This window comes from Melospiza georgiana, chromosome 1 (assembly GCF_028018845.1).
Source record: "Melospiza georgiana isolate bMelGeo1 chromosome 1, bMelGeo1.pri, whole genome shotgun sequence".
Classification (NCBI taxonomy): Eukaryota; Metazoa; Chordata; class Aves; order Passeriformes; family Passerellidae; genus Melospiza; species Melospiza georgiana.
In genome coordinates, this window is record NC_080430.1 from 66,893,106 (window position 1) to 66,918,965 (window position 25,860).

General features: G+C 41.2%; 1 protein-coding gene across 1 annotated transcript; it reads left to right on the top strand.

The window, feature by feature from the left end:
• The first annotated feature begins 1,504 nt into the window (after positions 1–1,504).
• On the top strand, positions 1,505–19,316 carry TBC1D7 (TBC1 domain family member 7). Its single transcript, XM_058040609.1, has 9 exons — positions 1,505–1,645; positions 2,949–3,139; positions 3,593–3,716; positions 4,376–4,456; positions 7,331–7,518; positions 9,132–9,269; positions 10,888–11,033; positions 18,119–18,248; positions 19,050–19,316. Exons 3-9 carry the CDS (start codon positions 3,605–3,607, stop codon positions 19,134–19,136), a joined length of 882 nt encoding a protein of 293 aa, XP_057896592.1. The 5' UTR covers positions 1,505–1,645; positions 2,949–3,139; positions 3,593–3,604; the 3' UTR covers positions 19,137–19,316.
• The last annotated feature ends 6,544 nt before the right edge of the window (positions 19,317–25,860 follow it).

A 25,860-nucleotide genomic window follows, 5' to 3' on the forward strand; every position in this document is an offset into this window, starting at 1 on the left:
CAGCTCCCAACACCACCGAACAGCTCTCATCCCGAGACAAGTGCCATCTATCGATAAAAGATGTATTTGAGTTGAGGGAGCCCCGAGTGACCAAAAATGGAACCAGCCTGCCACCTGCTGCTGAGAGGAATTATTCCAAGATTTGCTAGGATTTGTACACACCCAACAAAAAGCATACCCCTGTGTGAACTGGGTTTGACAAAAGCCTTGCCCATTCTGCAAGAGTGTGCTTTCTCCATGGCTACTTCCAAAGTGTGGGGCAAGATTAAAATAATGGGATGCCCTGTGCATTTGGAAATAAGCCCCATAACCTCAGCAGCTGCCTTGTCTTCTCTCTCTGGCACTGGGGAGGCCACAGCTCCTGTGCTGCGCCCAGTTCTGGGATCTCAATTCAAGAACGATGCTGAGGTGCTAGAATGGGTCCAGAGAAGGGCAACGAAGCTGGGGAAGGCTCTGGAGCACAAGTCCTGTCAGGAGCAGCTGAGAGATCTGGGGGTGTTGAGCCTGGAGAAAAGGAGGCTCAGGGGGGACCTGATTGCTCCCTACAATTGCCTGCAAGGAGGCTGTGGCCTCCTAAATAGGGGTCAGCCTCCTCTCCCGAGTTTCAGGTTGGACATAAGGAAGAATTTCTTCACCAAAAGGGTGTCTAAACATTGGAATGGGCTGCCCAGAGAGGTGGTGGAGTCACTGTCCCTGGAAGTGTTTAAGGAAAGGCTGAACTTAGCACTCTGGTCTAAGCTGACAAGGTGGTGTTTGGTCAAAGGTTGGACTCGATGATCTCAAAGGTCTTTTCCAACCTAACTGACTCTGTGATTCCAGCACTTGAGAATCTTGCTGCAGCTAACTCGATGGCCTCGTTCAAGTTTCTGCTCCTGGAAAGGGGCTCCAAGCAGGAAACTCCACTCCTGGGGCGAGCAGGTGTCCAGTGTTTGCAATAGCACAGAGGGGCTGGCAAGGTCCCACACATAAACATCACCAACAACTACAGAAGTACCCTAACCCCGAAGCAAAACCACACTACTAGTTTGGTGCCCCCTAGTTTTGGCAACACAGGTTGATTTTTGAGACTTTCAGCAGCGAGACGTAGGTCCTTTATCTCTTCTGAGGGGCGGGATATTTAGCACCCAGCACTTCGATCACAAGCGCCGGAGTAAATCTCGATTTCGCGAAATGCACTTCGCTTCCCAGAGGTCTCTGTAAGTAACGCGCCCTTGGAGTCGCCGCGGATGGGGGCGAAACCCATCATGACAGCAAACAACGCGGTGCAGCCCTCAGCGCACCCGCGCCAGGCGGGCAGCCGGCTCTGAGAGACGGATGCCCTCTGAGGGCAGAGGGACGGAGCTGAGGAGTGGCGGGGAGCACAGGCGGGGTGCGGGATGAACCGGGTGACCCCAAGATGTTGCGGGACGCCCACAGCAGACACCGCGACCCCGGAGCGCGCCCATCACGGCAGCCCCAGCGCTCCGCCCGCCGCCGGGGCGGGACCGGCCCGCGCATGCGCCGCGCTCGGGCCGCGCCGCGCTCCCCCCGCCGCCCCCGGCACCTCGGGCAGGCTCCCGAATTCCCGGGGCGCATTGATCCCGTGCCCAAATGTGCCCTTGTTTTCCTCTGGGACTGTGACGGAGGCCGGGAATTGAGCCCCGAGGTAGGGCCGGGTGGGGGGAGCCTCCGGCAGGGCCTGCGGGGAGGGGTGCTCGGTCGGGGGCAGAGCGCGGTGGCTCCGCAGCCCCGGCCTGTGCGGCGCCGCTGCCCCCAGGAGGGACACTCAATGGTACCGGGAAAGCCGCTGGTGAGGCCGAAAATGCTGTAATTGAGGGTAGGACGAGTAAATTACACACTTCTGTACAGCACACTTCTAATGAGCTGGCTAAGGATTTGTTTTCCCCCTTTCTTTTTCCAGGGTGTAAAGATTGGAATACTGGTCATTTGTAGAACATGGAGATACAAATCCTAAGTTGAGAGGGAGGAAACAAACTATCTTCCTCCTTTTACTGCTGAATAAATAAAATGTACTGCTGTTATAGTGCTAGTTTAAAATTATTAAAATAGTATTCCTGGCTAATAGGTCCTACTGTTATTTTTCAAGTTACGTTTCATGTTCCTGTTCTGTATGTTGTCATTTTTCCACAAGTGGTATGGCTAGACATGTTTTGTTTGTTTTTTTTTTTTTAGCTATTTTTCTAAATAACACTTACTAAATCCAGCTTTTAAAAATTTGACAATCTGAAAATTCTCAAAAAAAATCTGAAAATTTTCAAAAGTAGTTGACGGTCTGTCACATCTGAAGTCTGCTTTTAAACATGGCTGTAATGTAAATAATGGGTGCTCTGATCAGTGGACCCTTAAATACACCATACATGAATATCCCAGTCATTTTCTTAAGGATAGTGCAGGACTGGAATGTGTTGCAAGTAATATTTATTTCTTTTTTCTCTGGTTTTAAAATAATATTTGGCCTATCTCAGAAAGCACTAATTCAGTCATTTGCTGGTTTGTATTTTGCTGTCTGATCTTGGCCCTGATCCTACAAAGCACTAAAACCAGACATAATTTGAAACACAAATAGGCCTTCTGGAGATACAGATTTAAATGTGTGCACTCTCTATAAATTGTGGCCTTTGTTTATATCTGTAAGTGCTTTGCTCCTGATGTGTACTTTGGTTCTGCAAGGAAAAGAAGAATTTAACTATAAAGCTTCTCAATGCATCATTCACCAGTCTTTAGTCAAAATAAATTATTTTTCTTGAAGTTTTGCTGCTGTCACTGGACAAGATAAAGGTTAAGATTGTTCTTAGTCCTTGGAGTTAGGAAACAGAACTTTCTCATGTTTGCAAGCCTGAAGAGGAGAGAGAATTGATAGGTAGAGGGCTGAGCTGAATTGAAATGTCATTTACAGTTGTTCTGATACACAGAGCACTCACTGGAATTTACCTTTGTCTCCACTACAGGGATGAGACATTTGTTTGGTTTTAGTGCTGGAATAACAAGCTCAAGGCTGTGGCTGTTACAGCAGCTGGTAACAACATGAGCATTTAATTCCTATCTGCAACTTAAGAAGAAACCTACACACCCAGCCTTAGCCTTCCCTGTCCCACTGAGGCCAGCTCTGGCTTGTCCTTGCTTCTGACTATCTTGACTGGTGAGTAAGAAACCTAATAATTTTACTTATGTGGGCAATAGTTCTACTTGAGTAGGGTTTTTGTAGTCAGAATTTTGTCAGACTTGTAACTGTACTTTTTAATGTTGGTTTTGAAGTACAGGGCATGGCATAAAATATTTAAGTCGTTCTCCAGCAGTTTTTTAAAAAACTTTTTGGAATTTAGCATAATATACTATGTGGATAATTTAAAAAAATCCCTTAATTTTGTCTTTAAAGTTGGCATCTTTAGATCTTGTTTAGAATAAATTACATTTGTAATTGTTTATGTAAGTATGTGACAAAAAACATCTTGGAAGATTTAATATTCTGCAGGGTTTATTAATACTGTAGAGACATAGGCAGTAAATTTATATCAGTGTGCAAAATTACTTGACCTTAAAGCAAAAGGAATGTATGTTTGTAAGTCTTCAGAGGAATTCATTGTTTCTTCAGCAGGAATCAGCCATGGCTGATGACTCTCAGAGAAACTTCCGCTCAGTGTATTATGAAAAAGTGGGGTTTCGTGGAGTTGAAGAGAAGAAGTCGCTGGAAATTCTGCTGAAGGATGATCGTTTGGGCAAGTTGCTCTATTTCTTGGTGATTAGGGGCTGGGGAGGGAGTAATAGATAATGCTTACCTGCTGTGCTTAATACTTTTTTCAGTTTTGCATCTTTCACCAATAATTCCTCAGTCAGTGCTAGCTGACCTTCGATTTTCAAAGACCTGAAAATCTGATTTTTAAAACTATCAAAGATTTGTCACCTTGCTTGTTTCTTCTTTTTTTCCTTCTTTCATTCTCTGTGCCCAAGAAACTTAAAGATTTTTAGAGAAAGCAATTTTAATCTGAGAATGCATCATCTCATGCTGTCAATTCCATCTAACTTCAAAGCAATGAAAATGTTACTGCTTTTGGTCCCTGAGGAGTGCCACATCTCTGGCAGAACAGAAAGATAAATGTTGTCCCTTTTAAAAAGGCCTTAGTTATTTTGACAGTGACATGCTTTACAAAATGCCTATAAAAATGGTCCAGTCTCCTCCTTATGAAACCTGGAGTAGTTTTACTGTAAGTCAGGCCAATGTGAAAGCAGTGAAAGCATTTGTTGATAATATGTGGTGAAATAGAGAATTTCAATCTGCAACTAAAGTTTGTCATACTTACCTGGGTCAGAGATGCAAGCCTATTTGTAACTGTATTTAAATTTGTCCTGAATTTTTTTTCTTTGCATTTCTTTACAGATATTGAGAAGCTTTGCACATTTAGTCAAAGGTTTCCTCTTCCATCCATGTATCGTATACTGGTGTGGAAAGTGCTTCTAGGTATGAATGGAATATAGAATGTATATTCTATATGTATCTGTATAACACAGAATATAGAATGTTATATATCTGTATAACATGGAATATAAAATGTAGGAAGGTGCAATTTTTTTCTTTTTTAAATTTTTTTTGTCTTTGATGAAGTAATGACAGGATTATTCTGTATTACCTTGCCTACTGATGCATATTTAGCCTCCTTTTGTATCCACCTTGGATGCCCAATGGCAATTATAAAACAAGTTTTTGAGAACTTTGCTGAAATGTGCCTAGCAGAGTGTGTTTCTGTATTTAACTTTGTAACACTATCCAAGTACATTTATGAAATGAATTTGAAATATGGTTTATAAGAAGTTATCTATATCTGATAAGATATTCAGTTGTGCTCCTGAAATAACAGACAATGAAGTTGAAGTAAAGTTTTGATTAATTTTAGACTGAGTGAAGCATGGAATACATGTTTATTATAAAGAGAAGCTTCATGTTCTGCAGAATATCAGTTTCTTATGGCTTTGCTGCTGGCTTTGAATTGTATTTGCCGTTGAAGAAGATACAAGGCTGAAGACAAGTTAATGGTATCCCCAGAAACTGTAAAAACCATAAATAGATTATATTTTCCTAGAAGTGCACTAGTCAGATGACTAATTCAAGAGTACTAGTGGCTTTGCACTAACTGGTCAAGTACATTCATTGACTAGATGCAAAGTCATGTCCACTTGGAGACAAGGAGGGGTTTAAAAAAAATCTTAATTTTCTAATTCATTTTTTCTCCTTCCAGTTTTTTACATTTTGAAAGTTTTGGCTTCATATTCCTGATTATGTGGAATATAATTTTTATTCCTGGTTTTTTTGGCAAAGGTAGTAAATAAACACTGCACAGAAGGGGCAAGATCTAATTACAAAGCTTGAAGTTCTTGGCGTTGAACTTACAGAGTAGTCCTACTTGATAAAAGGCTCTGCCATTAACAATATTATTGTATTCTGGGCAGTAGTCAGCATCCTTTAAAATATTAGTAGTGGGAAATAGAGCATAGGAGTTTTGGACAAGCAACTCAGTACAGAATCCTTCAGCCAGCATTATAATAGCAAAATACATCTCTTTGCAAAATTGTGGCTCACTGCAGAGCCAGGTCTTGGGCTGCTTTAGATAAAGGATCTGTGAATCATATGATAACACAAAACACCTTATGAATCAACTGCATGGGAAGTTATACTGGTTCTAAAAAGTATGTTGTATTTTAAACCCAGAGTGATTCATTTCACAGCATGAAGTTGTTTCAGGGGAGGTTTGGGTTGGATATCAGAATAAGATTCTTCACCCAGAGGGCGGTTTGGCACTGGAACAGTTTCCCAGGGAAGTGGTCACAGCACCAAGCCTGACAGAGTTCAAGAAGTGAGCTCTGCTCTCAGGCACAGTGTGATTTTTTTGAGTAGTCTTGTGAAAGGCCAGGAGGGGGACTCAGTGGTCCTTGTGGATCCCTTCAAACTCGTGATATTCTGATTTCAAGTATTCCTGCTGTTATTCTGTAACATGCCTTGGGTGAACAGAGGTTCAGGGACTTTCCTTACACTGCATTTCAGTGTTAGCAGTTGTTAGAAAAGCTGGTATTGAGAAGGACAGTTCAAAATATCTCCCCCTAAATGGCTGGAACCGCAGCCCAGTCCATTTCTGGTGGGGGGTGTTATGTGACCTCTAAATAATGTTAATAATTTAAGAAAAGGGAGTGTGTCCTGTCAACAAAACCCTCTCAGACATGTGCCAAGGCTTGCTGATGTCCCAGGTGACATGGTGTGTCAGAAATGCCTCTGTTACCTACCTGTTTGAGAATGACTCATGATGGTTTCCAGGCACCTCTCTGTTGTTTCAGCTTTGTTTTGCCTGCCTAAGGTTGTCCTCTGTGTTTGAGGAGAGCAGTTGGCAGTATGTACACACAGTTATGATGTTGGCTCTCTTTTGGCGTATTGTGAAAAATGTCTTGCTTTCTTCCAGCTTTTGAAATGCAGACAGGTTTGCAGCTGGAAAAGAAAAGATAATTTTCTGTCTGATGTGCTTGTTCCTCAACCCAGCCATTTCATGGTGTAACACTTGGCAGGAATATTTTTTTCTTTAAATGAGAGGTAAAAGGAGCAGGTACCTTGTTTCAGAACTGACTTTTGAAGAATACTTTGTTCTCACGGGTTTCTACACTGAGAAAAATCCTGCTCCACTAGTGATAGGGAAATGGCATTTTTTGCCTAGGTGTATATATGTTTTTATTTCTGTTGAAGTCTGTGACAGTTTTGTTGTGAAAATCAGTGCATGGCAAGACTCTCAGGTAGGGGAAAGGACTGAATTTGAAATGGTAAGTATCTCTGCTGGAGATGCTGTGTAATTTTCTTTGCCTTTCTACTTAGATATTTTTTAAATTTTTTTTTCTCCCAGAAAACTAGAAAAGGTATTTGTGTTCTGCTAAGAAAATAACAAATGTTACTTTACAAGTGATGATGTGGCATTTTAAGTTCTAATCTTTAATTGATTCAACTGATTGATTGTGGTTTTTGAATGTCATTTTAGGGAGAATTAATTTCTGGTGCAGTGAGTAAAGACTTTTCTGGCAGTAAAGTAATTATTACTGCAGTGAACAGTATCTTTGCATTAGTTAGTTGCATGTATATATTCTCTGTCATCTCAGACAAAGTGTAGAATTTGAGAAAATGAACAGCTAATGTATATAAAAATCATTCTACAGTGACTTTGTTTTCAAAATAAATGGAAGCTGGGCACAAATATGCAACTAATACTGTACTGAAAACTAGACATATAAAAAGTAGGATTCCTCCTTACAATTGCTTATATTTTTTCTTTTAATTTTTAAAATTTAATTTATTTTTGTTTAGGAATCATTCCTCCTCACCACGAATCTCATGCTTTGGTGATGAAGTACCGGAAGGAGCAGTACTGGGACATTCACCACGCTCTCCGTGTGATTCGCTTTATTAATGATTCTACCCCACAGGTTGATGTTTTCCTACGCATACATCAGCTGGAATCAGGAAAACTGCCTCGAAACGTTGCTTTTCCATTGGTCAGTGGTGATTTTAACAGTCTGTTAAATGCAGTACTTTATTGAACTTGAAACTGTAAACCAGTGAGAAACTGAACTGCAGGTCACCCCACAAGTGCTTGTAGATAGAGCAGGTAAGGTGAATGGAAAGCAGACAAGTACTAGTGTAAAATAAAGAATTTTAGTCAAAGTGCTTTTCTCTTTTCCTTCCCCTAAGTACTTATGTAAGATTTTATGCCTTAAAATCTCTGTTGTCCTTTTTTCCTGCTAGGTTTCAAGCCTCTTGTACTCCGGGGCAATTCAGTTTCTTTATAGCACTGACATGAAATGACATCATCTCATTGTAGCTCATAGGTTCTTACATTTCTGAAACAAGGGTAATTCAGAGCCTGTACAAGCTGTAATTTAATGCAAGTTGCAGCAAATACCTGAATTATTTGTTTTTAAATCTAGACTTCAGTGTACTGTCCTCCTTTTTTTCTTAGTCTGAACTGATCTGGGCTTCTCTCAGGTAGTGCACATACTCTGCTGTTCACAGTATACACCCATATGGTTAAACAAGGCTGTGTTGTGATGGTGAATTAGTAGTGTAATGATAAAAACAATGAGTGGTTCTTTCTTTTCTCCATGAAATAGATGAGGAAAGGAGCCACAGAGCTTTCTAAGTGGATTTGTCCTGTAGTTAATTTATCCGTATTCACTCTAGCCCAGCTTAATTTGTAATTTTCATCTGTAATTGCAAATTTTGACATAAGTACTTAAAGAAAAGTTCAAAATTAAAAAAAAGGTTAGACTTGATATGGAAAATTCAGTAATATTTAGAATTGGAGGATTGCCTGCAGCATTCTCTTGTCAGAGGAGGGAATGTTTTCATACACTTACCATTTCCTAGGAATGTGGCCATCCTACCCTGCAAATTTCCAGTAGATAAATTTCCTCGATTTTGGCATGTGATTTTTTCAGTGGGCTGAAAATTCCTCCCTTCTAGAGCAGTATTGCCTTCTGAGCAAGTGTTTTGTCAGTGAATCCCAGAGCTGCTCTCAGGACTGGGGTGAGGTTTCATAGCGATGGTGTTTAACAGAGCCTCAGTCATTTCTCCTGTAACTCAGGTTTGTTTTGCTGCTGCAGAAAGCATTTGTTCTCTTTTCAGTGCAGTCACTGTCCCCTTAAACTTACGAGAGGTTGCTCTTGATGGTGGTGCACGTGTTTTATTGTAGAGGCAGAGGGAGGTAGAGATGTCAGATTGATCTAAATATTTTGAAATGTTTGAGTAACAAACAGAAGTCTGCTGAGTGTTTTGTGCATCTGAATGCAGAGAGTTCAAATAAGGATATGTGTGTATGGGAGCAGTCTGTGTGGCAGAGACACAAACCCAGTAGTATTTAGGACTCTCTATACACTGAAGCATATTTTGGTTTTAAAAGCAAGACAAGTCCTACTTGCTCTGTTTTAATAGATATCTGTCATCATCATGCAGCTGCTGCCCGATGTCTTGTTTAGGAACGTCAGAACAGCTTTTTGTGTATGTTGATTCCTGTTTTTTTCCCTGAATAGCAGAGAAAAGGAATGTAAGAATACTTTAAATCAGAATAGTCCAATACTTTGTAGATCAATTTTTTTGCTTTGTTTTTCAGGAACCTGAAGATGAAGTGTTTCTTGCTATTGCTAAAGCAATGGAGGAAATGGTAGAGGATCCTATAGAATGCTATTGGCTTGTCAGTTGTTTTGTGAATCAGCTGAACAGCAAGCACAAAGATTCATTACAACAGCTGGTAAGGAAAAAGGATTTTTTTTTTTTTGCAAGGAGAAGCAGTCATAGAAAGCATTAACAGAGGGAGACAACTGGAGAATCAGAAGTGACACCCTTGGATTCTGTTCCACCAGCTACTTTGAAAATAGGGGAGGAGTGCTTTTTGCATTGTGACTGTGCTGCCCTGTTTAATGTAACATTAGAAATAGTTTTTGTTTGGTATGTGGTAATTTTCAATTAACTTTTTTCTCTGAAGTTTACATTGTATCCAGTTGAATTATATGTCTCACAAATTGGTCACTTGAAATTTTTCTTTAAACGATTAAAATGTCAAAAGTGAAGAACATCTTGATGTACATCTGCTACTTTTTGGGCTGCATCTCTGGCATTCACATGCTGCTCATTGGATGATAGACAAAGCCCAGTTTTGCTTTATAAATGGAGCAGAGTACTCCATCTTCAGAAAAACAGTATGTTGCAGATCAAGTTATAATAAGAAGTGGAGTAGATTTTTTTGTAGCACTGACAATTTAAACACTATCACAGAATATTAATTTTGAATTGCTGTCTTCCTGATTTATAAAATAAAATTTTGATTTTAATGTGTACTTACCAAAATTATGAAAGTTCTTTAATTCATCAAAAAGCCATAACAGATAAGGAATTTTTAGTGAACAATGTCCTAAAAAGTAAAAATATCGAGTACATGTGCACCAGCAATTGCTGAATAGAAATTTGCTGAGGAAAATTGTGCCTGCCCTTGTTAGTTCTTCTGGAACTAAGAAATAATTTTTAAATCTACCTCTTGTATCTGTGGGTGGTACATTCAACTATACCAGTTCAAAGGAGAAAGAAATATTTTCAAAGTGTGTGTTCGTACGATGTGGCGTGAAGAGTGCCAAGTGTCTCCCTCCCTATTTTTTTTTTTTTTTTTGTAACACAATCAATGTGCCAAGACTCAGTAGGTGAGAATATTGGCAAAGGAAACATTTTCTGCCTTTGACAGTTGAAGTCCTTAGCAGTTTGCCTAACTATGACAAAGCATAAAGGTAGCCAAGAATTTATGAAAATGTGTATTATGTTACATTAAAATTTAAACAAGATGAGAAAATTATTACATGTTTATGCCTTAAATACTTAGGGTTTTTAAACAGTAAGTCAGTGTCCAGCCTTTAATGGGCTGCACAGGGATTTGCTCTCAGAATTGATTTTTTGGGTTTTGCTGTGTTGTGTGTAGATATTTTTGATGTGTGCTGAGGTGATTCGGTTTGAGGTGAATGAAACTCAATTTTACTTGTGAAGGTAGCAGTAATTAGTGCACGTTTAATCTTTGCATTGCTTGAAGCTCTGAAGCACATCCTTGCACCAGGGAATACTGCATATCTTGGAAGTTCTGCTAGTGGTCAGCAGTTTCAGGAAGCTGAGGTTGTTTCTTTGATTAAGTACATAATTAGTTAATTGCAAAAGTCGGTAACACCTGTATTTTGGAACAACTAAAACAATGAAGGTACATTATTTTAATATGTTACATTGCTCCATTACATTAATTGATTTGTTAAGACAGTGCTTGTCTTACAGTGTGCATTAACTATGAAGGTATTCTGATGTGACTTACCTAAAATTTTCTAATCCTTTCTCAGCCAAAATTTCTGGAGCAGTATTTGAACATTGAAGATAACAGACTGCTGATGCATCTGAAGGCATGTTCTGCAATGAGCAAACTCCCCTATGATCTTTGGTTTAAAAAGTGTTTTGCAGGATGTTTACCTGAGTCCAGTTTACAGAGGCAAGTTCTTTTTCTTTTCTTTCTGCTTATAACTGTATAGTCATTTCAGCTTTCTGTCACTATCAGGCAAAGAGCTTTCCATACTTTATCTGTAAGATTATGGTATTAGCTTTATTGCTAACTTGGAAATGATAAAATTGGATTTCATTCCCCTTGTTACTGATGCAAGATAATCAATCTCTGTGTGCTTGTTTCACCTACTGAAAATAAAAAGAATGGAGCTAAGTATACGAGCTGATTCTGTTGGACACTTAGTGCCTCCGAGGATGCAGAGCTCCAAACCCTCTGTCAGGGTTACATAGCTGAGTGGTAGTCAGTTTTTGGGCTTTTGGACAAAAATCTCTGCTTAGGGAGTGATTGTAATATTGCATTAGTGTTACATGAAAAAGATTTTAGGAATGTGTATGGGTTTTGGCTGGGATAGAGTTAGATTGTTCAGAGTACTGGTATAGGCCTGTGTTTTGGAACACAGGGATGTTTTAGTTCCTGCAGAGCAGTGCTTACACGGCATCGTTCTGCTCCTCACCAGCAAGGAGGCTGGGGGTGCACAAGAACATGGCTGGGAGGGGACACAGCCAGGGCAGCTGACTCAGCTGACCCAAGGAATATCCCATTCCATGTGCAGTCATGCTCAGCAGTTCAGCTGAGGAGGAGCTTGGCAGGTGGGAGCATTTGCCTGGGGACTCACTGGCCATCAGTCAGGGTGGTGGGCAGCTGTTCTCAGTTGTATCGCTTGTCCCAGGTTTTATTTTCCTCTCTTCCTTACAATTTTTTTAGAAATTATTACTTCTTTTTAATTATGAAACTTTTTTTCTCCACCCACAAATTTGTTTCTTGCTTCTTCCCTTCCAATTTTTCCTCCATCCCACTGATGGAGGTAGTAAATGAATGATTGGCTGCTGCTCAGTTGCTGGCTGGGGTTAAACTATGACAGAAAGTTTATTTTAAAAAGTACTAAGGCAAGTTGAATATTACAAAGTTAATGAAATTGTAGGATATATCAGGATTCTGCAGTTACAAACAGGTTGTTGAGCTTTTAAAAGGGAAAAATTCTTGTGTGTGACACTTCACTGAAGGGCTTTTGAAATGAAGCTTGCATGATTTCCCTGATTCTGCTGCCTGAGAACTCTTGGAAAGCAGGAAATTCAAGCTTAATGTAGAGAAACATCTCTCTGCATTAACAAGAGTTGCTGATAGCTGAACAGGATGTGGCACAGAGAAAACAATGGTGTCATTTGCAGCTGTCTAAAAACTTTGAGAAGTAACAATGTTCAAGAGAAACTTTACTTCGAGGTAATCACAGGACTTCAGTAGCTAGAATAGGAACCTAGCATGGAAACAGTGCTTTGTAAATTGCTTTGTAGAAAATGCTTTTGTGGTGGTAAAGTTGGTAATAATCTGAATAGTGGATGCAGTGTTTGTTTATCTGGTACTTCATGTTCTGTGGAGGAAAGTGGAAAATGGCTGTTCTTAAAAATGTTTTATTTACCCTTAAGAAGATTCTAGGGAACAAGCTGTAAGATTAGAAATCATGCTCCCTGCTCTTGTTGGACCATGGTCTTTGAGGTTCTGTAGGTTTTATTATTGTCAAGGATAATGTTTGAGGGAAAAAAAACATTTTGTGAAGGATTGAGGCCTTTAGGTGCAACATGGTTATTGTTACATGGCAAGTTCTTCTCATCAAGCACCTGTAAGGCACCAAAATAGTCTTGTCTGCCTAGTGCTTGTGTGATGTGGTGATTGAAAGCTTTTACTACTTCTGTGACTGCAGAAATTATGTAAGCATGCATAGTATAGGATGTTTGTTACAGTTTAGAGCTTAGAGCTCATGTGATTCAGTTTTGCCACTGGATCTTACGGCTGTGGACAAGAGCTGAGGGAGGAATTTGTATCAGAGCAGATTTGCTCTCGAAAGATGGAGATTTTTTTTAAATTTCTGTTGAAAATTGAAAGCTCAGTGGAGCTATGTCATCCTGATGGTGTAAAAGGAGAAATCTAGATGAAGAATTTTGATTTTTGTATTTCATCTAGCAATAATATTTGGCTTCAATTGACTATAATATTGATTTAGTTTTATTTACATGAAATATTTTGTCGAATCAGTATGCATCTGTAACATTTCCATATGCTGTTTTACCTTACTGACATGAGAATATTTTGATTACCAGAAATTTTTTAATACTGTTTTTTCCCCCTGGAAAAGGTCAAAATTCTGGCTTTTTCTATCACTCTGGAATAAAAACAAATTTCAGTGTTGGTATTTCTGACGCAGAACAATCCCTTTTCCCTACAGTTCTTGTGGGAACATGATGAAAGTGCACTTTTTCTTGGCAGTTTAGGTTTGTGAATTATTCAGTTGTAATCATAATGGCCTTATTCGCTGAGGAAATAACATACTTCATGGGTAGTGTGTGACAGATGAACTTAATTAATGCTTGGAGACTCAGTTTGGATTAGGATCTAGAAGCCCCAGTGCTTATCTGAAATGCATCCAGATGTCAGTGTTGAAACTGCTGAGGTTTGAAGGTCTCCAGTTCTCCTGTGAATTTTACTTACTTTCTTGTGAAGTGAGAGATTATCTGAACACAGTCTTTCATGATTTATTTTCACTTATGATTTACCACTGCATTTCTTAGAGTGGCTGCTTGCTTTCTATGAACTGTAGTCTTCTCTGTCAAGCAGATAAATCTAAAATTCATTGGTTTTTGTGTTTGTTTGGTTTTCTCTAAGGTGTACAAAACTTGTACATGCTGTGCATACCTGATAATGGTGGGATGAAGTTGCACAATACCAGTGCCTGACAGGCACTGCTACTCAGTATAAATACTGTTTTATACACACTTCAAGTTGCACCATAGGTAAAATTTGTGTATCAGTTTAATGTAAGTGGGCTTGGAAAATACATATGGACAGGTTTCACATGGAAACTTTTGCTTTGAGCTTATGCAGTGTCTAATACACTTGGCATATTATGTGATGAGCTTCTTAACAAACTTCTTAAAGGTGTCACATTGGTGAAAGGGAGGAACAGACCATTCCAAAGACTCTGTATCCCACCTGGAATATAGACAGGGTGTTTTCTGGAAAATGAACCAGCCTGTAGCAGAGGTTTGAGAGACACAGAAAGGTGTGTTTCTCTCTGAGACAGAGAACTGGATCACACCTTTGTTTTCATACTCATCATTGCCCTGTTTGTTTGTTTGATTTGTGCAGCAGCATATTTGCTCATCTGTTTGGTAAGCCCATGTGTGGAAAGCTTTCCAGTGGTGCTGTGAGGGCCCTCAGCTGGACATGGCTACTCTTAAACCTTGGGGTCCTGTTTGTGGCTCATCTCAACAGGAAAAGTGTCCCTTTGGCTCCCAGTTTAATCTGGCACTGTCAGCCCAGATGATTTAGCAGAAGCAGTGCAGCTTTGCAGTGTAATTGTGAATTAGCCAGGCGTTTTTTATGGCCTAATGATGCCGCCTACATGTCAGGCCCCTGCCTAATGTTGTTTGTACTCTGCACTGAAGGCTTGGCATTGGCTGGCTGCTGTTAGGTTATTAGTCTCTGGCAACTTGCTAGTGGCAAAGTATTTTGTCATTCTCCTGAAATCTTTTGACTTTCAAACTGGCACTATCTCATGTCTTAATATAATTCTGTAGTTTTACATCTGTGATCTCCATGCCCTGCATAAATTACATTTAGTTGTAAAAATGTAAGTAATTTGTTAATAGAAACAACAGAAATATGGAAAATGTCTTAAATTTACTGTGGAGCAGGAGGACATAAGAATGTGCATGTGGGCTGCTACTACAGAGAAACTTTATTCAGTTTGCCTTTGTCTCACTGAGCTGCTTCCCAGGTTTGCAAATGAATGGGCATGAGATCATGATAGATCAGGGTGAGATTTGTGTGAGCCTCATCAGGTCCCTCCATGCCCAGTTCCCTCTGGAAGGACACCCAGAGGTGCAGGCAGAGGAGAAAGCATTTGTTCTTTTTAGATGTCTCTTATCTGGGTGGCTGGAGGAGCAGAACCAGGAAATAAAGTTGAGTATGTTTACCCTGCAGCGTAGGGAAAAACTGAGGTTAATGGTAATGTATCAGAAAAAGAGAGAGCAGCAGTGCTGTGATGCCTCCTGTGTATTACTGCGCTGTGGTGCTGCAGGAACCTCAGAGAGTGCCTGGAGAATGGCATCCCTTCACACACAGGTGCACACAGAGTGTCCTATGTTGTCTATAGAAGAGGCTCAGTTAAAGTAAATGGTCTTATTTGCATAATCCTTGGCATGGTCTTTGCCTTTATAGCTTCCCATTTCTTTTTATTTTTCCTTGTGGTTGTCAGTACTGCTTTGCTGTTCAAGAAACACCTGCAAGAGTGTTCCTGTGGTAATCGAACAGTTGTATTTTACAGAGGATGATAGTCACACAAAACATAGTGAATTTTGTTCATAATATGTATTTCTTTTTCTGCATTCCTGTGTAGGGCTGTAGGTACAGTTTCATGATGTTTCTCTTATACTTTCCCCCTCTCCAGGAGTATCAAAGAACAGGTAAAAATTTGCAGTAAAGTTGATCTTAAATGATTGCTACTAAAAAAGTGAAAGCAGGACACCTGTGTATACACAATGTATAAAGACTGCTGTATTAGAATAGGATCATCAGAAAATATATTTCCTTGAAACTGCTGTGATTTTTTTCCATTTTTGACAGTTTATGTTGTTGTTCCTGGCTCTGCTGGTACAGACAAGGTGCTGACTGTTGATCGCAGTGTTGCACAATCGTTCCCAATAACTGTTACTGGTGGAGTTTTACTGAGTGTAACAATAGCTGGAAATGTTAAGGAAAAAATACTGTGGCAGACACAGCTGGTTAGTGCTGACATCTCATTCATGCACTTTGCTGTGCACCATCTTCCAAAATTTGTGAAGACACTGGTGATTTAGATACTGCATCTGTTTTGCCATTGTTAGAACGTTTGTTCTGGAATCAGACTAAATAATGCAGGAAAACAATAGAGTGTTTTCTGAGCATAGCATGTAACCTAATGTAATTATGGAGGCTGAAGTCAGAAGAATTGGAAGCAAAATAATGAAAGAAGACCGGGTATTTTATAATAGGATTAGTAAGTTTGTTTTCAAATTAACATGAGCTTTGATATGAACTTTAAAAATTATTTCCTGTTTTTGAGATCTGCTACTCTCTGTAATTGTCAGTTCTGATGCATATGGAACACATGGGGAAGTTTTTCTTGTGTTCTAAACAGATGTGTTTGGGAAGGAAAATGCTGTACAAGTAAACAGGAGTGACCTGTACAGTGTGGAACAGAGCTGTTGTCTCAGTTTTCTCATACCCTTGCTTAAAGCTTCCTAGACCTGACTTCAACAGCAAAGTAATATTTGCAGTGATCATTTGTCCTGGGATGCTTGACCCACAAATGAAGCAGTAAGATTTTGATCTTGTATTGTGTGTTGTTCCTGTCCCTGTGGGGATTATACTAATTGTTCAATCATAGCAAGACAGGGAATTAAAACTAAATTGCAAAGGGGAAAGAAATTGGCTGTGCCTTCCCCCCCCCCTGCCCCCACAATCTGTCCTTGTGGGTTTTTTGTTTCCTTCTGCTTTGAGAATAGTCCTGAGGATCTACACATTTGTTTTTCTCCTTTCTTTGTTATAAGTTAAAATCTAGTCCTATGTTTGAGTTTGTGCCTGTTGCCTCAGATGATTGGAAAGTGCCTGGCTCCACCCTTTTTGTGCTCTCCCTTCAGGTTAACACTGATAAGATTCGCCAGATCCCTCTCTTCTACAAGCTGAGCAGTCCAAGCTCTCTCACCTTTCCTCTCCTTTCATCACCTTCATTGCTCTTGGCTGGGCTCTCCCCTCTTAATTCCTTGTGTAAAAGTGTGATCCTCCACTTCAGCTCAGCTGTCAGAGTTCATGTCATGCCTGTGTTGTGCTCTCCTGGCGCTCTGAGCTGAAGGGCAAATTCTTCTGAGAGAGGTCATACAAAAATGAGTTGTCCCTGGAAGGAGCACACCCTTAGATCCAAATCTGAAGATGGGCTGCAGAAGATGTTTTTCAGTCAGTGTTACTATATTCAGAAATTATGGAGGACAGTGTGTGATCTTTGTTTCCCCATATTTTTATTTGGGAGGAGAAATACTTTGAACAAGTGCCCAGAAGGAGCAAGAACTGTAATCCTCAGAAACTCTTTCTGACACAGCTCTTAAAATTCAAGAACTAAAAATAATGTGAGCCCACAGAAGCTGCCATCTGACAGATGGTTTCACACTGTTTTGTGTAATCTTTTATCCCGAGTCTCTTGAGCTGGTCCTGAGAGAGACCTGCTGGATGAGGGATGATTTCAAATTGTTGCAGGCTAATAGTAGGTTTTGGTAGTGATGATCCATTTTAATATTCATCCAAGTTCTGTTGCTGAAGCCTTTGGACACCTGCCCAAGGAGGTCCAGGTATGATTTCACACGAGAGGTAGGAGTGCCTAGGTATTTCTGAGAGTGTCTGTGCACAGTGGGATGGATTAGAAGATTTAATAGTTGTTCCTTGTGCCTAATTTAAACATCATGGACTATATCCTGCTGATAGATCATATTTGTATCTCATACAGCAATGACCTGCTTCAGATGTAGTAGTTTGCTATTACACTTCTTTGAATTTTTAGCAACTTAGCTGATTGAAGAGTATCTTTATTAGGCATGCTAATGAATTTTTTTTTTTTTTGCATTAGGAAAAATTCTCATCTTTACCACACACTCAGGTAGCTGTGTAGTCCAGTAGAGTAGTTGTTACAGTCCAGGCTATTAAGCCAAGTTTTGCTTTTTGTACTTGAGCTTGTAAACAGTTCAATCTCTAAACAGCAACACACCATATCAGTACATTCCAATTACTGCTTGCCATCCCTCTGCTCTGTACAGATTGAGGAGTTGATAAAATGTCTTCTATTTATCCTGACCCAAATAATTCAGTACATTGCTGTTGTTCAGAAAAATATTCTGGATAGAGATGGTTGTACAAAGGCTGTTCTAGCAGAGAAATAAGCAGATAAACATTGCAATAATGTTTAGTTATTCCTTTTCACTTTCTTGTAGAGTTTGGGACAAAGTTATAAGTGGATCCTGCAAGATTCTTGTGTTTGTTGCTGTGGAGATATTATTAACCTTTAAAATGAAAATAATAGCACTGAATTCTGCAGAAAAGATCACACAGTTTTTGGAAAATGTAAGTACTCTAATTATGCTTTGCATTACCTTTTATAGCTTATAACTGTTTCAGCCTGAATTGCTTGCCTGCTGCAGATGTACCAAAAGTTATTATTCCATTACTGAGAACAGTGTAGCAGTACTGAGGTGAAGGGAGAATGCTCAGCAATGAGAATAATAATTTCTTCTATGAGGAGTTAAGGCTTCCATAGAATTAAGTGATTTTTAGGCTTGGGGAATGTATTGTCTATGTTTGTACAGAATTAACAATTCTTGTGATACTAAAGGATTTTTCTGTGAAAGTAAGAGCAGGTCAGGTTCGGTTAATTTTTCTGGAGGCTTCTAGAAGGGCTGGTTTCTGGTACTTTTTTTTTGTGTCTTGCCTGAGTGCAAATCTGTAGACTCAGTGTGTTTTCTGTTGATGTGAGGATGGGATCATGAACCTGACCCTGAACAGTAATGAGGTGTCTCAGCAGGGCTGTAGGATCCCAGTGTAACCCAGGTGAGTTACATGAGACACAGTCTGTGGTCATGGATAGGCAGTGTGGGCCATGCCTGGTATCAGGGATGTGTGAAGTGTGAGGTGCCTGCCTGCTTGTCAGCATTTTGGAAATACAAGCTGTTTGTCCAAAACCTGGATGTAATATGGTGTGTGCAGGACAGAGGGATGGTAGGATGAGAGGACAGGGAGATGGGATTCTACTTTTGTTTTCTTTCTAATAAAGAGATAAAATCTGAACTGGAAGTTCAAAGTCTTTATTTAAACAAAGCAGTCTGAATGGAGTGCTCTGAGCAGGCACCTTGCCCTGATCTTTTGCAGATTCCTCAGGACAACACGGACGCCATTGTCAGCAAAGCTGTGGATCTGTGGCGCACGCACTGCGGGACTCCGGCACACTCAGCCTGAGAGCTCTCCTGGCTTGAGACAGCTTGGGAAAAACTTGACTTTCCAAAAGACGTTTTACCACCCTTCCCCCATCCTAGTGTGGTGTTCTTCATTAACCCTTTTGTGTAAAGATGCTGTTAAAGCACGGTGACCTATATGTAAATATTTTTCAATAAATACAGATGGAATGAAGATACTTCATGATGGGGTGACGACATCTGAAGTTATGTGTTCATCCAGATACAGTATTTTGGTTGCACAGTGTGCTCTCTTGCTTTTGCAGAAGTAAAACTAACTCTTGAAGCAAGGTAAATAGATTTACTTGTAATGTAAAAATGTTTCAGTATGCCATCTTATACTTGGTATGACTAGGTACTACTTGGAGGTATTTGTACAGTGAATTTACTGAATGTCAGCCTGCTGGGTGGTGGGCAAGCATGCTTTTGCTAGGAATGTAATTGTACCCTTTTAACACTGTAAATTTTCCGATAAATGTAACTTCCCAAATCTGAGGTACAGGACATCACAATGACCAGGGGTGAAATCCTCTTCTGAAGTGTTTTAAAATACTTTTTATATGTCAGAACCTCTCTATGGCTGTATCTCCTTTTTTCTTCATGGAAGAGGTTCTAGAGAAGTGGATCTGTGCAGATATGGAGAAAATCAGTGGGATGAGCCAATATAATTCAGAATTACAGCCCAGTAATAACCAATGCCTCTGTTGAGTGCTTGGCTCAAAGCTGTTGTAATTTGATTCTTCTTGGTTTAGATTTCAGAATTAACTCAATGCAGAAATGTAATTCATGGTGTGAGTAAAAGTGGAGTGATTAGCCATAGGTAGAGATTTACTGGAGAACTGATCTTTTTCTTGTAAAAGTGTAAAATTCTGTTTCTACCTCTTGCATAGACCAGGGAATTGTACATAAGAATGTGTTATTTGACTCAAATTGGTGCTTAGTGTGCTGAGTTCCAAGGATGCTTGCTGCACTTGAGAGAGTGTGTTTAGCTTGCACTCGGTGTTGTACAGACTTGAAATGCTTTAGAAGCTTTTGTTTTAAACTGGGACAGGTTTACCTTGCAGCACATTAAGGGGGGAAGCCTGGGACTCAGCTGGGGTTACCCCTAAAATCCTGGGGAGTTGATCTCTGCTGGATGCTGAGACCTTGCTGTTGGTGCTGCTGCAATGCCCAGTTCAGGAAAAGCGTGTTTGTGTCTGCTTTGGAATCCATTGCTGTGCCTGCAGTGTGGTGTAACCCATGGAGTTCCCTTCGGGTGGGTGCTTGTTTTCCTCGTGCAGACACGGGAGCTGGGCAAGGTGCACAGGAAAGACACAAGCTGTGTTAGCAACAGCCCTGCATCCTGTAGCATGCAGTGCACAAGTGTTTCACATAATGGCCACGGGTGCAGTCTGAGGGGTTGCTGCTGTGAAGGATTCCCCTGGCATGCAGCCAGTTCACACCTCACCAGAGGTGCAGGTGCATTGCTGGGGCCTTCACATGGCACATTACTTGGTAATTTAAAAACAAGCAGCGATGACACCGAGGGTGTTCAGCTGTTTCAGTCCTGAAAGGGAATCAATAACTCATATTCTGTGAAGAGAGGTGCACTGCATCAGGATTAGAAATGCCAGTCAGTGTTACTGCTTCCAGGCTTGCCAGTGGGTGTTCCTCCAATTACTCTTTGACTGAAGGCTCCAGAAGTTTTGGTTTTTTTTTTAATTTAAAGAAGCCTTTTTTTGTCTATAGGCAGGCCTGGAGCTGCACAGAAGAGAGAGATCAACTTTTACAGAGCCTTAGAAAGGTTGAAGTTGGCAGGAACCTCTGGAGTCCTCATGGCCTGAGCCCCCTGCCCAGCAGGGCCACCTAGAGCTGGTTGCCCCAGACCAAGCCAAGTCTGTGTGGCTTCTGACTGTCACCAAGGAGAAAGAGTCTTAACACTTCTTTGGGCAACCTATATTTGGTCATCCTCACAGGAAAAAACTTCATGTTTTCACATAAACAACAGCAATTTTACTTAAACATCGCGTTTTATGTGGGATGGGTCCCAAAATGCTGCTCCACTGTAATGTCAGCTGAAGCTTGTATGTAGCTTTTCCATTTGTGTGTACCAAGAAGGGTCAGGAGTGTTTCCTTATTGCAGAGGTCATTATTTATTGTGGGCTATGCTGAAGAAGGTGCTATGCTTAAGAGAGGGCATGGTGGTTCAATGCCATGCTTCTTCACTGCTGGTGAGAGGCATTTGTTTGTCTCAAAATGGGTCTGCTCACAAACTTAAGCTGTGGATTTAGAAGGAATCAGTTTATGCAGAAGATGCCCTGAATTCCCAATAGACTGGAAGTATGAATCTGGCTCGCTTAGGCTCAGTCAGTTGTCAGTGATTGCTCAGTTGCTCGTACACTCAGTTGAACGTAAACCTTTAGCTGACTGCTCTGCTTCCCAAGGGAGCAGAATGGCACAACGGGAGCTTCCACTGTCCCCAGCATGTGACAGTCAGGGGAAAGTTGAGGCAAGGTACCTCTAATGTCCCAGCCTGGAGCAGAGTCCATTGTTAGGGAAGCCTCGGTCTGTCCCTCCAGACATTGTCACCAGCCTGGGGTTGGTGGTGACCATTCTTGCACCTCTTGAACTAAACCAGTGCAGTAGCTGTGGTGTCCAACTTGGCACTTCTAATGGGAAGTCCACGTTTGGTCATTTATCTACTATGGACTTGTAGTGCCTAACAGAGAATGTTTTGAAGTTGCATGTAATTGACTCTCCCACTGAAATCTTTGGCTAAGTAAGGTGAGGAAGGGGGGGTTATCTTTGTTATTTGTTTTCAGTTAACCTTATGTCATCCAGCAGGAACATAAGAAGTTACCTGATGTTCATTTTTCCTGAGAAGCTTGAAAATGAGGTATTTTTCCTATTTTTACATAATTTCTCCTTGGCTGGCTGAGTATGTAACTGCTTGCTGCATACTTGCTTGTTCATTTAGAACCCAATAAGTGTTAGGTTGTTGTTTTTGTTTTTCCTTTATGTTTTTTCCCCCCCAGAGATAGCACTGAAGCATTGACTTTGGAGATTGAAAGCTATCCCCCTCAAGCTTCACCCTGCCAAATATCTTCATGGGCTTTGCAAACAAGAAAAAAAGGTGTAATTTGATCCATTTCTCCCCTCAAGCCATGCTTTCTCTCCAGAGAGGTTTAGAGTGGTGCCACATGTCTGTGCTGTCCTGTGCTGCGCGCACCAATTCTTTTCCAGCTGATGTCCAAATGTTGTGGAAACTCCAGATAAGAAAAGTAATGGCAGATGTCAGAGGATGATGCTTGAAAAGTGATGAAGGGTTTGGATTTTATTAAGGGGCCTGACTGCATGGAAAGGGAAGCAGGAGAGCATGGAGACAAAAGTAGCTGAAATACAGTCATTCAAAGGCTCCTAAAGTAACAGTGATCCGGAGCAGCGTTCTGTGGGCAGGAGATCAGCTGTCATCTCCACATGGGACAGCTTCAGCCAAAGATCTCCTTCTGAACACCACAGCTCCTGTGGCACAAATTTACCTAGAAGCCAAGCTTTTGTTCATTCTGCCACTCAGGGAGGAATTCTGTATGCAGCTTTGTACCATTTGAAGGCACTGCTGGCCCATGTGGCCTGAGGGTGCTGTTGCACCTCCTGCACCTTGCCCTGACAGCTGCACCAGAAGCTCCCGCTGCTCAGGAGCAGCACAGCTGCTTTGTCCCACACACACCAGCTCCACTGCGTGACCAGGGCATGGCCACGCTGCTGTTTTTGGGCTTGGTTGTCTGGGAAGCTTGATTTGAGGAGCAGAGGGGAGAAATGGAGGTGAGGGAGATGATGGCAAAGCAATCCTGCTAAGGGCACCGAGCTCTTAGCCAGGCACTGCCAAGCAGCAGTGTGTGTTTGTGCAGGTGTGTTTGTTAAATGGAGAATTGTTTACCAGCCTCCTCTGTTTCCTGCCTACAGATGGCATTGGATTGCAATTTGATTGTCAGTAATTACATGGACTTCACTGAAGACACACACATCCCTTCACTCAGACTGCTTTTATGAAATGCTTCCATTGAAACAAAACCCATCCCTTTTGTAGAGGTCTCAGATTGGACTGTGTTCTCACATTCCCTGTACAATGTATTCTCAGCAATAATTTTCTTGTTAAAGCACAGAAATTACTGTATGTAACCCAACAACTATATGCTGCTGCTGTGGAAGCCATAGCTTGATGTGAAGGAAGGGGATCTTTAGTCACAACCTACAATTTTGTTTATTTATCCACATCTCACAGGATAGCCACAAAACCCATTGGCTGTCAGAATGGAAGTACATACAAACACACACAAACAAGGATTGTGAGGTAGGTGAAAAGTCGCCCAGATGGAAGCAAACCAAAAAAAGCCCAATACCAGAGTTTTGATCATGGTTTTTTTTTCCTACAAGGGAAAGAAACAGAATTTGGTCAGTTAAAGTAGATGGATCTTTAATTTTTGTGTAATTAGAAGCATCTGTCAGGGGAAGGGAGCTGCTTCTAGCTGCCACTTACAGTGAGGATGCTGAGTGTCACTCATCTCCTCAGGGTCAGAATGTTTGCACCATCAGTTCCAAACACTGAAGAGCCTCAGCAGAGCTGTCACCCTTGCAGGGGGCCAGTGAGCCTGTTTGAAGGTCTGTACTTACTCTTGTGAAAGCTTTTCCTCCTCTTTTCACTACACAGGGGCTTCGACTTGTCACCCACTGAAGCTACTCGGGGAAGAGGGGTAACAAAAAGTAGGAATACATGATATGGATGTGCAGGAATCTGCTGAACAGCAGCAGCACTTGCTGGTGCTGCACATTGACTCTGGCAGCTGGCCCTGGCAGGGCACAGCCTGCACCAGAGCATTGTGGTGACAGATGGGGTTTGGTTGTGGGGTTTTTGGATGCCTGTGTGTGTCTAGTGCAGACTGTTGGATTTGCTCTTCACTGGGTGGGTGCCAGGCACCCCTTCAGCAGCTGAGGTACCACTTGTCCTTCTTTGTGAGCTGCACCAGCCCAGCCACGGTGCTTGGGGCTCATCTGATCTGTCCCATGCATCCACTCTGGGAAGTCTCCCTTTCCTGCTTTGCTCCCATGGAGGTGTGGGAGAGCCTGGGTGGTATCCTTGAGTGCCTCTGTGTGTTACATTGTCAGTCACTGGGACAGAGGGTGAGAAAATACACAGGCACCAGAAAGTTTTTTTTAAATGAATTTTTTTAAGAAACTGCATACATCAGAGACAAACAATAATTTAAATACCATGCAGTTTCAGTATGTACAAAAACTAGGACATAGAGATCCAGTTTAATTTTTTCTAGTTATTTACATCATTTTCATACAGCCATAATCTGTTAAATTACAATACTGGAAGATCACGATTGACAGCCACCACACTCACTCCTATACAAAGACAATCTATATACATACACTTGGATATCAACTGGAAAATGCAACTGGTGCAGGAGTAACTGGGACACACAGGAACACAGGGTATGTGCCCGTCACCTCCTCTTTGTTTACAGAAGTTGTTCCAAGCTCAAGCAGACTGAACACCTGGGAAAAATAATTTGTCCTCCCTTCTTTCCTGATTTTTTATTAGCCTAGTCATCTCCCATGGCTATTTATACAAAGTTATTTTATTTGCAGGCACGTTAGGGAGCCCCCAATCATGTATAACTATGGGTTTCCACCTTGCCCATCTATTTTTATGAGTGCAAGCTTCACTAGGCATGTTGGAAGTGCTCCCCCCTCTCTTGGTTTATAGTGTTTGCATTGCACAGGTGGTGCTGTAGAAATAAGGAAGGGTGAATTTGGTGAGTAGTTGCAGTGATTGACAGACTTCAGTGGTTACACATGGATTAGGATGAGATTTATTTGTGTAATGGCCTCACTAAAAGGTTTCAGTTAACATAAAATAACTGAAAGTCTATTATGCTCCTTTCCCTGCCCCTTCCTTCTCTTCTGATAATGCCCAGTGTGTTCACTAGGAATTGCCTAGACCCAAAAGTTGGCCTGAGCTCCTTCCCAGCAAACCTGCAGCCTGAAACTTCTTCAGCCTGCGAGTACCCACCCAGTGGGGTGTAGGGTGGGCAAAAGCCACAATGCCCACATTCCCTCTGAGTCAGAATGGTGTCACCAGGTCCCTGCAACTCTCTGCTGGTGAAGGTGCGCCACTGTTGGGCTTCCTCACCATCACTTTTCCCAAACAACCAAAACTTTTTTGTCCAGATGTTTTGGAACTGCTTTTTTAATCCCCACCACCTCCCCAGCCACCCTTTAGTCCCCATTTCTACTTCATTCTTCTGCAGGCTGCTGAATACAGCAGATGTCAAAATACTTGCACACTTTAAATATTCAGAATTTGGTAGATATAACAAAAATGCTTCTATTCCTTGATTCTTACCTCTGGAGATGGACTACCTCTGGAATAGTCATTTTTATTCTGTGTTGACTTTTCCATTCTCTAAACCTGGTGTAATTTCTTTATTACCACTATTAATCTCCTTCCAATCAGAACGAGGATGACTCTGCTAATACAGACTTGGCAGGAATGTCATCATTATGTCCTACACATAATCCAGGTCAAAGGAGAGAAATCATGACTGTTTGTTGTTTGGTTTTTTCCCTTTACTGCCAACAGAATCACAGCTCCTTTGCCATGATGGAGATAGCTTTCACAGATCAGAAAACAATTCTCAAGAATCCAGATTTATAAAAAAAGGGACCAGCAGTTCCCCAGT

What these genes read in the sequence shown, in the direction of transcription:
- TBC1D7 (XM_058040609.1), top strand. Translation starts at nt 3,605, where the DNA reads ATGGCTGATGACTCTCAGAGAAACTTCCGCTCAGTGTATTATGAAAAA. An exon ending in GCTGAAGGATGATCGTTTGG is followed by an intron (nt 3,717 to 4,375) that starts GCAAGTTGCTCT and finishes ATTTCTTTACAG; the next exon opens with ATATTGAGAAGCTTTGCACA. An exon ending in AAGATTCATTACAACAGCTG is followed by an intron (nt 9,270 to 10,887) that starts GTAAGGAAAAAG and finishes ATCCTTTCTCAG; the next exon opens with CCAAAATTTCTGGAGCAGTA.